Below are 16567 nucleotides of genomic sequence, written 5' to 3'. Positions count from 1 at the left end.
GAAAAAATTTGAAAAACAAAACTGGTGAAAAAAAAGGAAAAAAAATGAAAAAAAGAAAACGGGAAAAAATGGGGGAAAATAGGAGAAAAAATTTGAAAAAAAAAACTGGGAAAAAAAGAACCTGGGAAAAAAAATGGGGGAAAAATAGGGGAAAAAACTTGAAAAAAAGAAACTGGGAAAAAAAAAGGAAAAAATGAAAAAAAAGACTGGGAAAAAAATGGGGGAAAATAGGGGAAAAAATTTGAAAAAAAAAACTGGGAAAAAAAAAAGGGAAAAAAAAACTGAAAAAAAAACCTAGGAAAAAATGGGGGGAAATAGGAGAAAAAAACAAAAAAATAGGGAAAAAAAGGGGAAAAAAAATGAAAAAAAACCCTGGGAAAAAATGTGGGAAAATAGGGGAAAAAACTTCAAAAAAAAAAACCTGGGAAAAAAAAGGAGAAAAAAACTGAAAAAAATAACCTGGGAAAAAATGGGGGGAAAAATAGGTGGAAAAAAATTTGAAAAAAAAAACCTGGGGAAAAAAAAGGGAAAAAAACCTGGAAAAAAAAGAACCTGGGGAAAAAAATCGGGGAAAAATAGGGGAAAAAACTTGAAAAAAAAACTGGGGAAAAAAAAGGGAAAAAACTGAAAAAAAAACTGGGAAAAAATGTGGGAAAATAGGGGAAAAATAGGGGAAAAAAAAAAACTGGGAAAAGAAAAGGGGAAAAAAACTGAAAAAAATAACCTGGGAAAAAATGGGGGGAAAATAGGGGAAAAAACTTGAAAAAAATGGGGGAAAAAAGGGGAAAAAACTGAAAAATACACTGGGAAAAAAAGGGGGGAAATAGGGGAAAAAACTTGGAAAAAAAAACTGGGGAAAAAAAGGAAAAAAAAAAAAAAACCAACCTGGGAAAAAAAGGGGGGAAAAATAGGGGAAAAAAATTGAAAAAAAAAACTGGGAAAAAAAAAAGGGAAAAAATGAAAAAAATGTGGGAAAATAGGGGAAAAAATTTGAAAAAAAAAAACTGGGAAAAAAAAGGGAAAAAAACTTGAAAAAAAAAAGGGAAAAAAAGGGGAAAAAATGAAAAAAAAAAACTGGGAAAAAAATGGTGGAAAAATAGGGGAAAAAAATGAAAAAAAAAACTGGGAAAAAAAAAGAAAAAAAAACTGGGAAAAAAAATGAAAAAAAAACTGGGAAAAAATGGGGGAAAAAGCTGAAAAAAAACTGGGAAAAAATGGGGGAAAAATAAGGGAAAAAACTTGAAAAAAAAAACTGGGGAAAAAAAAGGGAAAAAAAACTGAAAAAAAAAACTGAGAAAAAAATGGGGGAAAATCTTGAAAAAAAAAAAAAAAGGGGGAAAAAAAGGAAAAAAAACTGAAAAAAAAACCTGGGAAAAAAATGGGGGAAAAATAGGAGAAAAAAACTTGGAAAAAAAAAAAACAGGGAAAAAAAAAGGGGAAAAAAAAAGAAAAAAAAACTGGGAAAAAAATGGGGGAAAAATAGGGGGAAAAACTTGAAAAAAACCCCAGAAAAAACCCCAGTAATGCCTTGGAGCAGTGGGAATCGGGAATTCTCCCTTTGGAGCGGCGGGAATCGGGAATTCCTGCCCTGGAACAGCGGGAATCGGGAATTCTCCCTTTGGAGCAGCGGGAATCGGGAATTCTCCCCTTGGAGCGGCGGGAATCGGGAATTCTCCCTTTGGAGCGGCGGGAATCGGGAATTCTCCCTTTGGAGCCGCGGGAATCGGGAATTCTCCCTTTGGAGCCGCGGGAATCGGGAATTCTCCCTTTGGAGCAGCAAGAATCGGGAATTCTCCCTTTGGAGCGGCAGAAATCGGGAATTCCTCCCTTTGGAACAGCGGGAATCGGGAATTCTCCCTTTGGAGCGGCGGGAATCGGGAATTCCTGCCCTTTGGAGCAGCGGGAATTCTCCCTTGGAGCAGCAAGAATCGGGAATTCTCCCTTTGGAGCAGCGGGAATTCTCCCTTTGGAGCGGCGGGAATCGGGAATTCCTGCCCTGGAACAGCGGGAATCGGGAATTCTCCCTTTGGAGCCGCGGGAATTCCTGCCCTGGAGCCGCGGGCAGCGCTCGCGGTGCTCCCGACCCCCCCTCCCGGGGCTCCGTCACCGACACCGCCTCATTAATGTCATTAATTAATGAATGATTTAATGAAGGGCCTCCTGCGCTGCTCCGCTGGAAAAGCCAGGCCGGGACTTTTCCCCAGATCCCAAAAAATTCCAGGCTCGGCAGGAGGGGGGAAAATCCCCGGAAAAGAAGAGAAAAGAAGAGGAGAAGATGGCGAGGGATCCAAGCTGGGAATTTTGGGGATTTTCCTGCCTCGTCCTGCTCCGATCCCGACTTTCCCTGGCGCAGCTGATCGAGGTGAGGAAAACAATCCCGCGGGAAAAGTGGGAATGAGGGCCGGGAATGCGGGATTTCCCTGGAAAACAACCGGCCGGGAATTTAAGGTGGATCCAAGGAGGGTTTTTGTGGGAATTTTTGCTGCTTCCTGAAAGGCTGGGTTGGGAATTTCGGGTTGGAATCATCGCGGGGTTTTTCCCGGTTTTCCAAGGATTTGAGGAGCGGGGCAAAAATGATCCCACGAATTCTATTCCTGATGGATGTGAAAGATTTGGAAAATGTTGGGAATATTTGGGATGGCTTTTCCTTCTCCCCCCACCTTCCCTCATTGCCAGTAATCCCGGATTTTATGGAATTGTGGGATTTCATGGAATTGTGGGATTTCATGGGATCCCTGCCCCTCCACAGGACCTTTTCCCTGAGGATGACTCTGCATTCCCCAATTGATGGAAAACCTGGGAATTCTCTGGGAGGGGAGAGCAGCTCCTGAGCCCTGGCTGCAATTCCAGAGGGAAATTCCTGCCTGGAACACAAATCCCAGCTCCCAAAAACTTTCACTTTTCCCTCTGGATCCTTTTCCCTGCTCCACCTGGGAATTCCTGCGGCAGAATCTGCCTGCGATTTTTGGGATTAGAAAATTCCAGCAATTTCCCGGGATTTCAAACTTCTCATCTTTTCCATATTTTTTTTCCCCAGGATTTCTGGCCTCTCATCCCTGCCCTTATCCAGATTTTTTTTCCCAAGGATTTCCAGCCTCTCCTGATTTTTTACAGGATTTCCGGCCTCTCATCACTCCCTTCCCATTTTTTCCCAGAATTTCAAACCTCTCATCCCTTTCCCACATTTTTCCTGGATTTCCAGTCTCTCCTCCTTTCCCTTATCCTGGTTTTTTTCCAGGATTTCCCTTTCCACATTTTCCCCAGGATTTCCAGCCTCTTCTCCCTCCCTTTCCCATTTTTCCCCCACAATTTCCAGCCTCTCACCCCTGCCCTTATCCTGATTTTATTCCAGGATTTTCCTTTCCTGATTTTTCCCAGAATTTCAAACTTCTCATCCCCATCCTTGTCCATATTTTTTCCAGGATTTCTGACCTCTTCTCCCTCCTTTCCCATTTTTTTCCAGGATTTCCCTTTCCTGATTTTTCCCAGGATTTCCAGCCTCTCATCTCTTCCTTTCCCATATTTTTTCCCAGGATTTCTGGCCTCTCCTCCTTCCTCTTTTCCTGATTTTTTTCCAGGATTTCCCTTTCCCATTTTTCCCAGGATTTCAAACCTCTCACCCCTGCCCTTATCCTGATTTTTTCCCAGGATTTCCCTTTCCATTTTTTTCCCAGGATTTCTGGCCTCTCATCCCTCCTTTCCCATATTTTTCCCAGGATTTCCAGCCTCTCATCTTTTCCCTTTTCCTGATTTTTTTCCCAGGATTTCCAGCCCCTCATTCCCAACCAAATCCCTGCTTTTTCCCCATCCCACCCTACCTGAGCATTCCATGAATCCAGGAATCCTCTCCAGGGCCAGGCTGCTGCTCCAGGAAGAATTCCAGGTTTTCTGAGCTGTCCAACCATTCCCAAGGGGAGAAATGAGGCAGAACTTCCCCTGACAGTGCAGAATTCCCAAATTATCCTTGCCTGAATCCCAAGGACGGCCCAGCCAGCCGGAAAATTTCCCATTTTATTCCAGACAATTCCCAGAAAACAGAAATGAAACATCCAAGCCCCAAAAATCGGGATAAACAGCGAGAATTCCTGGATCTGCTTTGTTTATTCCAGGTTTGTTTTTTTTTTTCCTTGGAAAAGCAAAAGCTCTGTGAGGAGTTTATTCCTGGAAATAATTGGATAATGGAATTACCCTGAAAAATTGGATTCTGGCTCAGCCAGGCTGCAGCAAACAGAGGAGGAAGAAAAAGCTGGAGAGGAAAATAATCCTGGCAGCTGGAAAAATTCCCAAAAAACCCCAAAAATAAGGAAAAATAAAGGGAAAAAAAGCAGGGGGAATATCTGAGAATGAGACAAAAATCCCTTTAAATCTTGGATTTGATTGAGGAAAACTTGTCCGGCTCCCAGGCCTTTGGATAAACTCCCAGAGCTGGAAGCTCTCCCAAAATTTGGGAAGAGAACCAGAAAATCCTGGGATGGGTTCAAAATCCCCAAATCCCAGGATTAGCCCTTAAATCCCAACAAATCCCTAAATCCCAGGATGAGGCCATGATCCCAAACGTCCTTCCCTGCTCCTGATCCCAGAGATCAGCAAACAATGGGAGATTGAGGGATTTCCCTGGGAATTGGATCCTGGGAGGATAAATTTGGAATAATCCTTTATTCCCACTTTGGGATAAAATTCCTGGAGGGATTTCTCAGGAATTCCACTTCTCAAAAAATCCGGATTTTTTTTATTGGGCACTGGGTGTATTCCAGCAGTTTTTAAGCTGCTGTTCCAAGATCTTCCCTAAAAATCCCCTGGAATATTTTGTAGGATTTCCGTCCTTTAGGTTTAGGCTGAGTTTACCTTTCTGTTAAAAAATTCCACAACTTTTTATCCCAGAATTTCCTTGTGGTTCCATCCTGTTTCCTTCGGGATCCGCGGCTTTCCCACATCCCGGGGCTGTGTTTCCATTAAAATTCATTGGAAAAAATGAATTTTTCCAGGAGTTTTTCCAGGAATTTCCTCATCCAGGCCCTCACTGGCAGAAATCCCAACCCTAAAAATCCGTTGGAAAACTGGAGAAAGGAATTCCAGAGCGAGCCAATGAACGGCCGGGAAAAGGAGATTCCTTAAAAATCCCTCCAACATTCCCAAATCCTTGAGGCCTCCCCATTTCCCGTGCCCTTATTGCCTTCTGGAGTATTCTGTGGGAATTTTTCCGTCCTGATCCGCCTTTTCCCGCCGGATTTTCCCTGTGTTGTTATTCCCAGGCCACCACGGCGCCGCCCAAGAAGAAGCCGGAGCCGGTGACGTCGGAGACCGTGGTGATCTGGGGGCTGCGCCTCTGGCAGGTGGTCGGGATCTTCGCCCTCTTCGTCCTCTCCATCAGTGAGTCCCGCAATTCCCGGGAATTGTCCCCCGGAAGGGCTCCCCAGAAGGGCGCTCTCGCCGGAATCCCGGGAATGCGCAAAGAGGGGGGGAATTCTCCGGTGGGAATCGCCGGGGATTCGTCTCGGGAGCACCCGGAGATGTTCCAGGGACGGGAATCGGCTCCAGCACCCGCGTTCCTGCCCCAGGGCAGGATGGAGCCGGGAGCTGTGGAATGGCTTGGGCTGGGAATCATGGAATGGTTTGAGTTGGAAATCCTGGGATTCTTTGGGTTGGGAATCATGGAATGCTTCAGTTTGGGAATAATGGAATGATTTGGGTTGGGAATCCTGGGGTTCTTTGGGCTGGGAATCATGGAATGCTTCGGTTTGGGAATAATGGAATGATTTGAGTTGGAAATCCTGGAATGTGCTGGGTTGGCATTTGTGGAATGATTCGGGTTGGGAATCATGGAATTATTTGAGTTGGAGATCCTGGGGTTCTTTGGGTTGGGAATCCTGGAATGTGTTGGGTCGGGATTTGTGGAATGCTTCAGTTTGGGAATAATGAAATTCTTTGGGTTGGGAATCATGGAATGATTTGAGTTGGAGATCCTGGAATTCCTTGGGTTAGAAATCCTGGAATGCTTCGGGTTAGGAATCCTGGAATGTGTTGGGTTGGAATTCGTGGAATGATTCAGGTTGGGATTCCTGGGATTCTATGGGTTGGGAATCATGGAATGCTTCAGTTTGAGACTTTTGGAATTATTTGGGTTGGGAATCATGGAATTATTTGGGTTGGGAATCATGGAATGATTTGAGTTGGAAATCCTGGAATCCCTTGGGTTGGGAATCATGGAATGCTTCAGGTTAGGAATCATGGAATGTCGGGATGGGTCGGGATTTGTGGAATGCTTCAGTTTGGGAATTTTTGAATTCTTTGGGTTGGGAATCATGGAATTATTTGAGTTGGAAATCCTGGGATTCTTTGGGCTGGGAATCATGGAATGGTTTGAGTTGGAAATCCTGACGTTCTTTGGACTGGGAATCATGGAATGATTTGAGTTGGGAATCCTGGGATTCTTTGGGTTGGGAATCCTGGAATGTGTTGGGTCGGGATTTGTGGAATGCTTCAGTTTGGGAATCATGAAATTCTTTGGGTTGGGAATCATGGAATGCTTCAGTTTGAGAATTTTGGAATTCTTTGGGCTGGGAATCATGGAATGATTTGAGTTGGAAATCCTGGGATTCTTTGGGTTGGGAATCATGGAATGCTTCGGGTTAGGAATCCTGGAATGTGTTGGGTCGGGATTTGTGGAATGCTTCAGTTTGAGAATTTTGGAATTCTTTGGGTTGGGAATCATGGAATGCTTCAGTTTGGGAATAATTGAATGATTTGGGCTGGGAATCCTGGAATGTGCTGGGTTGGCATTTGTGGAATGATTCAGGTTGGGAATCATGGAATGATTTGAGTTGGAGATCCTGGGATTCTTTGGGTTGGGAATCCTGGAATGTGTTGGGTCGGGATTTGTGGAATGCTTCAGTTTGGGAATCATGAAATTCTTTGGGTTGGGAATCATGGAATGATTTGAGCTGGAGATCCGGAATTCCTTGGGTTGGGAATCCTGGAATGCTTCGGGTTAGGAATCCTGGAATGTGTTGGGTCAGGATTCATGGAATGCTTCAGTTTGGGATTCCTGGGATTCTATGGGTTGGGAATCATGGAATGCTTCAGTTTGAGAATTTTGGAATTCTTTGGGTTGGGAATCATGGAATGATTTGAGTTGGAGATCCTGGAATTCCTTGGGTTGGAATTCGTGGAATGATTCAGGTTGGGATTCCTGGGATTCTGTGGATTGGGAATCATGGAATGCTCCAGGTTGGGAATCGTGGATTCTCTTCAGGTGTCCGGGAATTCGGGATTTCCTCTGGGCTGGAATTCCCCACTGAGTGTGGGAATTCCAGAGGGATTTCCCAGCACTAAACTGGAAATTCCCACCCGGAATCACTTTCCAAGAAAATTCCATCCCTGGGAGTAATCCCAAAATTTCCTGGATTCCCTTCAGGTGTCCAGGAGTTTGGGAATTCCTCTGGGCCGGAATTCCCAGCCGAGTGTGGGAATTCCGAAGGATTTCTTTCAGGTGTCTGGGAATTCAAGGAGAATTTCTGTGGGATGGAATTGAGAATTCCAGAGGGAATCCAAAATGGAGATTCCCACCTGGAATCTCTTTCTAAGGGAATTCCTTCCCTGGGAGCGATCCCGGAGCTTCCTGGATTCCCGTCAGGAATTCGGGAATTCCTCTGGGCTGGAATTGAGAATTCCAGAGGGATTTCGCAGCTCCAAACTGGAAATTCCCACCTGGAATTCCTTCCCTGGGAGTGATCCCAGAGTTTCCTGGATTCCCTTCAGGTGTCAGGAATTCGGGAATGCTGGAATTGCAGCTGGGAGTGGGAATTCCGGAGGGATTTCTCAGTGGGAATGCGGAGCAGGAATGGCCCAAGCTCCACCCCCATCCCTGCTGGGAATGGGATTTGGGATGGAGAAAATCCATGGAAAACAGGGAACTGGGCAATGGAGTGAAATGGAAAAATAGGGAATTAAAAATGTAAATAAATATAAAAATATGGAACTAAAAATAGCAATAAATATTCAAGTATAAAATTAAAAAATAAAAATAAATAGAAAATGTTAAAATACAATTAAATCAGAATGAGTAAATACATTATATTGCATTGCAATGGATGAAATGTGAAAACTGGATATTAAACAATGGAAATAAATAGAAAAGTGAAAATGAAATTAGACATAAAATAGGAAATTAAAAAATAGAAATAAATACAGAAATGTAACATTTTAAAACAGAATTCGTATAGCACTATAAAATTCAAAATAGAATTAAATATAAAACATAAATTTAAAAAAGGAAAAAATTGTAAAACAAAAACTAAAACAAGAACTAAACATGGATCTAAATAAAATAGAAATACAGGAATTATGCTTTAAAGGTAATTGGATTGTTAATATAATTTTAATTCATATTATTGTATTACTATATCAATGACCTATTAATTTTAAATAACAATTTTTATTATTATAAAGTATTACAGTTATAATAAATTTAAAAATAAAATATTAGAGTTATAATAAATTTAAAAATAAAATATATTTTTATTATTAATATAATAAAATTATATTAATGGAATAACGTATTTCTATGTTATAAATGATAATAATTTGATTGTAACTGTAGTTGTCATTAAGAACTTTATTTTCACTGTTATTACAATAAATAGGGAAGTAAAATGAACCAATTTAAATTATATTTGTGGAAAAATATATTAATATTTAGCACATATGTTTTATGTTATGAACAATAATTTCTATAACATTACAATTAATAAGAAATATCATTTTATTAATTGTCCTAATAATATTAATAATAACTTATTAAATATCCAATAAATACGTTTATATTAACGTTAATATTAATGAAATTGAACTAAATAAACCAAATAAATCCAGGAATCTGATCCGAGTGTGGATTCTGCCTCCCGGCACATCCCACAAGGTGGCACCATCCCATAAGGAACGGGGGAAATTCCCAATTCCAGGTTCCCCCATTCCCAGGAACTCTCCCAGATTCCCTTGTTTCCTGCTCCCATTCCCAGAAACCAACCCAAATCCTCATTTCCCGTTCCCGGGAACTCCCCCAGAATTCCACAGTTCCCTCCCCTATTCCAAATAACTCCACCAGAATTCCATGGTTTCCATTCCAAGGAACTCCCCCAGAATTCCACATTTCCCACTCTCATTCCCAGTTAAATCCTCCTTTCTCCCTCTCCATTCCCAGCGAATCCCTCAGATTCCCGTGTTTCCCATTCCCAGGAACTCACCCGGAATTCCACATTTCCCATTCCAAATAACTCCCCCAGAATTCCGTATTTTCCCCCTCCCATTCCCAGTTAAATTCTCATTTCTCCCTCTCCATTCCCAATAACTCACCCGGAATTCCTTTTTTCCCATTGCCATTCCCAGTTATCCCCAGAATTCCTTGTTTCCCACTCCCATTCCCAGGAACTCTCCCAGATTCCCTTTTTTCCTGCTCCCATTCCCAGTAACCAACCCAAATCCTCATTTCCTGTTCGCGGGAACTCACCCAGAATTCCACATTTCCCTCCCCTATTCCAAATAACTCCACCAGAATTCCATGGTTTCCATTCCAAGGAACTCCCCCAGAATTCCACATTTCCCACTCTCATTCCCAGTTAAATCCTCCTTTCTCCCTCTCCATTCCCAGCAAATCCCTCAGATTCCCATGTTTCCCATTCCCAATAACTCACCTGGAATTCCACATTTCCTATTCCAAATAACTCCACCAGAATTCCATGTTTTCCATTCCCAGTAACTCACCCGGAATTCCACATTTCCCATTTCCAGTAACTCAGCCAGAATTCCGCATTTCCCATTCTCAGTAACTCACCTGGAATTCCACATTTCCCATTCCCAATAACTCACCCGGAATTCCACGTTTCCCACATTTCCCATTCTCCGTAACTCACCCGGAATTCCACATTTCCCATTTCCAGTAACTCACATGGAATTCCACGTTTCCCATTCCAAATTACTCACCCGGAATTCCATACTTCCCTCTCCCACTCCCAGTTAAATCCTTGTTTCTCCCTCTCCGTTCTCAGGAACTCACCCAGACTCGCATTTCCCTCTCCTATTCCCAGGAACTCACCCAGAATTCCACATTTCCCATTCCAAATAACTCCCCCAGAATTCCGTATTTCCCCCTCCCATTCCCAGTTAAATTCTCATTTCTCCCTCTCCATTCCCAATAACTCACCCGGAATTCCTTTTTTCCCATTGCCATTCCCAGTTATCCCCTGAATTCCTTGTTCTCCGCTCCCCGTTCCCATTCCCAGCGACCAACACAAATTCTTGATCCCCTCTCCCATTCCCAGACTCGGAATTCCACATCTCCCATTCTGAATAACTCACCCAGAATTCCACATTTCCCACTCCCCATAACTCCCCCAGAATTCCATGTATCCCATTCCCAGTGACTCACCCAGATTCCCTTCTTTCCTGCTCCCATTCCCAAAAACCAACCCCAATCCTCATTTCCTATTCCCAGAAACTCACACAGAATTCCTTTTTTCCCATTGCCATTCCCAGTTATCCTCAGAATTCCTCATTTCCCTCTCCCTTCCCAGTAACACCCCCGGAATTCCATGTTTCCCAGTCCCAAGAACTCCCTCAGAATTCCTCACTTCCCTCTCCCAGGAACTCACAAAGAATTCCACATTTCCCTCTCCCATTCCCAGTACCTCACCCAGATTCCCATGTTTCCTCCTCCCATTCCCAATATCCAACCCAAATCCTCGTTTCCCTTGCCCAGGAGCTCACCCAGAACTCCACATTTCCCATTCCCAATGACCAATGCAAATTCTCCTTCCCATCTCCCATTCCCAGGAATTCCCCCAGATCCTCATTTCCTGTTGCCATTCCTGGGAACTCACCCAGAATTCCAGGTTTCCCTCTCCCATTCCCAGTTAAATCCCGGTTTCTTCCTCTCCCATTCCCAGTACCTCACCCAGAATTCTTCATTTCTCCCTCCCAGTAACTGACCCAGAGTTCCGCATTTCCCATTCCCAAAAACTTCCCCAGAATTCCCTGTCTTCCACATTTCCCACGCCCATTCCCAATTAAATCCTTGCTTCTCCCTGTCCATTCCCAGTAAATCAACCAGTCTCTCGTTTCCCTCTCCCATTCCCAGGAACTCCCCCAATATTCCATGTTTTCCATTCCCAGGAACTCACCCAGAATTCCACATTTCCCTCTCCCATTGCCACTAAAATCCTCCTTTCTCCTTCTCCATTCCCATAACTCACACAGAATTCCACATTTCCCATTCCCATAACTCACCTAGAATTCCTCATTTCCCATTCCCAAGAACTCACCCCAGAGTTCCTCACCTTCCTCTCCCAGTACCTCACCCGGAATTCCGTATTTCCCGCTCCCATTCCCAGCAAACAATGCAAATCTTTGATCCCCTCTCCCATTCTCTGAAACTCACCCAGAATTCCACATTTCCCATTTCCAGTACCTCACACAGAATTCCATATTTCCCATTCCCAGTCCCAGTCAAATCCTTGTTTCTCCCTGTCTATCCCCAGGAACTCACCCAGAATTCCTCTTTTTCCAATAACTCATCTAGAATTCCACATTTCCCCGTCCCTCACACTGAGTTCCACATTTCCCACTCCCAGCCCCTCACCCGGAATTCCACGTTTCCCACATTTCCCATTCCCAGTAACTCACCCGGAATTCCACGTTTCCCACATTTCTCATTCCCCGTAACTCAGCCAGAATTCCACATTTCCCATTCCCAGTAACTCACCCGGAATTCCATACTTCCCTCTCCCACTCCCAGTTAAATCCTTGTTTCTCCCTCTCCGTTCTCAGGAACTCACCCAGACTCGCATTTCCCTCTCCTATTCCCAGGAACTCACCCAGAATTCCACATTTCCCATTCCAAATAACTCCCCCAGAATTCCGTATTTCCCCCTCCCATTCCCAGTTAAATTCTCATTTCTCCCTCTCCATTCCCAATAACTCACCCAGAATTCCTTTTTTTCCCGTTGCCATTCCCAGTTTTCCCCTGAATTCCTTGTTCTCCACTTCCCATTCCCAGCGACCAACACAAATCCTTGATCCCCTCTCCCATTCCCAGACTCGGAATTCCACATCTCCCATTCTGAATAACTCACCCAGAATTCCACATTTCCCACTCCCCATAACTCCCCCAGAATTCCATGTATCCCATTCCCAGTGACTCACCCAGATTCCCTTGTTTCCTGCTCCCATTCCCAATAACCAACCCCAATCCTCATTTCCCATTCCCAGAAACTCAGCTGGAATTGCTCTTTTTCCGTTGCCATTCTCAGTCATGCCCAGAATTCCTTATTTCCCTCTCCATTCCCAGGAACTCCCAGATTCCCGTGTTTCACACTCCCATTCCCAGGAACTCCCCCAGAATCTCTCACTTCTCTCTCTGAGTGACTCATCCTGAATTCCATGTTTTCCATTCCTAGGAACTAACCCAGAATTCCTCATTTCCCACTCCCATTCCCAATTAACTCCTTGTTTCTCCCTGTCCATTCCCATCCCTCACCCTGAATTCCACGTTTCCCATTCCCAGTAACTCACCCAGAATTCCACATTTCCCATTCCCAGTTCCTCACCCAGAATTCCACGTTTCCCACTCCAATTCCCAGTTAATTCCTCGTTTCTCCCTATCCATTCCCAGGAACTCCGCCATAATTCCAAATTTCCCATTCCCGATAACTCACCCAGAATTCCACGTTTCCCGATCCCATTTCCAATTAATTCCTTGTTTCTCCCTATCCATTCCCAGGAACTCCCCCAAAATTCCTCTTTTCCCATTCCCATAACTCACCCAGAATTCCATGTTTCCCATTCCCATCCCTCCCCCAGAATTCCACGTTTCCCATTCCCATTCCCATCCCTCACCCAGAATTCCACATTTCCCATTCCCAGTCCTTCACCCAGAATTCCATGTTTCCCACTCCAATTCCCAGTTAATTTCTCATTTCTCCCTATCCATTCCCAGGAACTCCACCATAATTCCAAATTTCCCAATCCCAGTCCCTCACCCAGAATTCCTCATTTCCCATTCCCCGTCCCTCACCCAGAATTCCACGTTTCCCATTCCCATTCCCAATAACTCCCCCAGAATTCCGTGTTTCCCATTCCCATTCCCGTCCCTTACCCAGAATTCCACATTTCCCATTCCCATCCCTTACCCAGAATTCCTCATTTCCTATTTCCATCCCTCACCCAGAATTCCACGTTTCCCATTCTGAATAACTCCCCCAGAATTCCTCATTTCCCATTCATTCCCATCCCTCACCCAGAATTCCCAATAACTCCCCCAGGACTCCGCGTTTCCCGTTCCCAATAACTCCCCCAGGATTCCCCATTCCCAATAACTCCCCCAGGACTCCGCGTTTCCCGTTCCCGTCCCTCACCCGGCATTCCCGTTTCCCATATTCCCAGTTATCACCCTGTGCTGCATTTTCAAGTGCCGGATCCCGCGCACGCGGAAGGAGATCGAGGCGCGCTACGCCCAGCGCCAGGCGGCCAAAAACTACGCGGACAAACTGGAGACGGTGCCGCCCCTCGGGGAGCTCACCGAAATCCCCGGAGGTAATTCCCGCCTAATTTTTGGGGATTCTGGGAACGCAAAGCTCCTCAATGAACTCAAGAGACATTCCCGGAGGTAATTCCCACTTTTCTGGGGGGGATTGGGGCAGTGCAAATTCCCTCAATGAGATCACTGACATTCCTGGAGGTAATTCCCACTTTTTTGGGGATTCTGGGAGTGCAAAGTTCCTCAATGAGCTCAGCAACATTCCCGGAGGTAATTCCCACTTTTCTGGGGGATTGGGGCAGTGCAGATTCTCTCAATGAGCTCAGAGACATTCCTAGGTGTAATTCCCACTTTTATGGAGCGGGGGATTGGGGCAGTGCAAATTCCCTCAATGAGCTCACTGACATTCCTGGAGGTAATTCCCACTTTTTTTGGGGGGGATTTTTGACAGTGCAAATTCCCTCAATGAGCTCACCAATATTCTTGGACCTAATTCCCACTTTTTCTGGGATTCTGGGAGTGCAATGTTCCTCAATGAGCTCACCAACATTCCTGGAGGTAATTCCCACTTTTCTGGGGGATTGGGGCAGTGCAAATTCCCTCAATGAGCTCACTGACATTCCTGGTAATTCCCACTTTTTTGGGGGGGAGTATTTTGGCAGTGCTGAAGCCCTCAATGAGCTCACCAATATTCTCGGACCTAATTCCCACTTTTTTTGGGGATTCTGGGAGCACAAAGTCCCGCAATGAGCTCGGCAACATTCGGAAATCTGAGCGAATATTTTGGGGGATTGGGGCAGTGCAAATTCCCCCAGTGAGTAAAGAGATTTTCTCAGATTCAATTCCCGCTTTTTCTGGGATTCTGGGAGTGCAAATTCCCTCAATGAGCTCGCTCACATTCCTGCAGGTAATTCCCACTTTTTTGGGAGGGATTCTGACAGTGCAAAGCTCCTCAATGAACTCAGAGACATTCCTGCAGGTAATCCCCACTTTTTTGGGGATTCTGGGCGTGCAAAGTCCCTCAGTGAGCTCACCAACATTCCTGGAGGCAATTCCCACTTTTCTGGGGGATTGGGGCAGTGCAGATTCTCTCAATGAGCTCAGAGACGTTCCCAGATGTAATTCCCACTTTTATGGAGCGGGGGATTGGGGCAGTGCTAAGGCCCTCAATGAGCTCACCAATATTTCCGGAGGTAATTCCCACTTTTTTTTGGGATTCTGGCAGTGCAAATTCCCTCAGTGAACTCAGACACATTCCCAGAGGTAATTCCCATTTTTTTGGGGATTCTGGCAGTGAAAATTCCCTCAGTGAACTCAGACACATTCCCAGAGCTAATTCCCATTTTTTTTTGGGGATTGGGGCAGTGCAAATTCCCTCAATGAGCTCTCTGACATTCCCCAGACGTAATTCCCACTTTTTTGGGGGGGATTCTGGGAGCACAAAGTCCCTCCTGTGGTGCCACCACCAAGTTCAACCCTCCCAGTGTGGACTCAGGATATTGGGATAAAATCCTTTGGATAAGAGGGAACTTTTCCGTCGGTTCGAGTCGGAATCATTCCTTCATTCCCAAATTAAGTTTGGAAAAGCTTCTCAAATCCGTCAAATCCTATTTTGAACGAAATCCCACTAAAAAATCCTGTGAAATTCCACATCTCCTGGTTTTTGGAACCCTTCCAGGGATGGTGATTCCAACACTTCCCAATCCTTAATCTCTTTTCCAATCCGGAATTTTTTTTCCCTAATTTTCAATCCAAACTTTTCCTGGGACAGCTGGAGGCTGTGTCCCATTTACCCATCAACTTCCATCTCTCACCCTCCTTGGTTAGAAGGAGAATTCCATGCTGAAAATTCCCAGTGGGAATCAATTTAATCCCAGGGCTGGGGAGCACCAATGGAGTGAAATTGGAGTGGTTGGAATCCCGCATTCCCGGTTTTCCCTGCTGGAATATTTCTCCCCCGCTGCTCTCACTCTCCTTTCCTGATTCCATAGGCTCTCCCGAAAATCTCCTCCCTCTCTCTGGCCATGGCCAGCCCAGACCTCTCCACTCCCTGCCTGTGCTGAAGGAAGAGGATGAGATGGTTCTCCAAGGAATTTAGGGAATTTCGGTTCCCGGCCGCCTGTGGCTTCTCTCTTCCAAGGGGATCCGTCAATCCTTGGATTTGCTGCTTCCCCGCTCCTGGATTTTTCCTGTTTCCTCAACACCTTTCGATGCCTTTATTTCCTTCTCTCTTGTGTCTCTCCGGGAGCTGTAATTCCATAAAAACGGCATTTCCAAAATTTGGGATGCGCTGCTTCAATCCGTGGGAGAAGAGGCAGATCCCAGCACTGTAGGAATTCAGGAATTCCTTGGAGAAATTCAATCCTACAACAGCAAAATGCAGAATAATGAGTTGAACAACGGGAATTTGCACAAATCCCGGGATTTCAGGGGTGCCTGAAACTGGGAATTCCCAGCCCTCCCTCTGGAGCTGAACCCAATTCCATGAATAAATCCTTGTCCTTCCACTGAATCCTTGTCCTTCCAGTTAATCCTTATGGGATGAGATGGTTCTCCAAGGAATTTAGGGAATTTCAATTCCCAGCTGCCTGTGGCTTCCCTTTTCCAAGGGGATCCATCAATCCTTGGATTTGCTGCTTCTCAATTCCAAAAAAAAACCTCACTGGGAGCAATCAGCTGGATGGGAACGTCCCCAGTAGGAATGTTTTCCCTTTATCCCAGATTTCTAGCAGGGAGCTGGAATTTTGACAATTCCTGGGTTGTTGAATCCACATCAATTCCTTTTCCATTTTTTTTTTTTCCTCTGTCCTTGGGAACAGCTCAGGCTGCAGAAGAAAAAAAAGAGGAAGAAGTTCCCACTGTGTCCGGAAAAGTGGACAAGGCTCAGGGAAAGAAGGATGGATCCAAAGACTCCAAGAAAAAGGACGGAGAGAAGGAGCAGAAGGAAGAATCCAAGAAGGAAGGGAAGGACGGAGCCAAAAAAAAAGACGGAGAAAAGGGGGAGAAAGGGGAAAAAGGAGGAAAAGAGGAAAAAGGAGG

General features: G+C 44.8%; 1 protein-coding gene across 1 annotated transcript; it reads left to right on the top strand.

Moving 5' to 3' along the window:
- Positions 1-2042: 2042 nt before the first annotated feature.
- TMIE (transmembrane inner ear) lies at positions 2043-16040 on the top strand. Its single transcript, XM_077182906.1, has 4 exons — positions 2043-2362; positions 5253-5370; positions 13435-13584; positions 15520-16040. The coding sequence occupies exons 1-4, from the start codon at positions 2276-2278 to the stop codon at positions 15624-15626; spliced, it is 462 nt and encodes a 153-aa protein (XP_077039021.1). The 5' UTR covers positions 2043-2275; the 3' UTR covers positions 15627-16040.
- The last annotated feature ends 527 nt before the right edge of the window (positions 16041-16567 follow it).

Source organism: Agelaius phoeniceus, chromosome 1, assembly GCF_051311805.1.
Source record: "Agelaius phoeniceus isolate bAgePho1 chromosome 1, bAgePho1.hap1, whole genome shotgun sequence".
Classification (NCBI taxonomy): domain Eukaryota; kingdom Metazoa; phylum Chordata; class Aves; order Passeriformes; family Icteridae; genus Agelaius; species Agelaius phoeniceus.
Note: the sequence above shows the minus strand (reverse complement) of the source record. Positions and strands in the feature narration are given on the sequence as shown.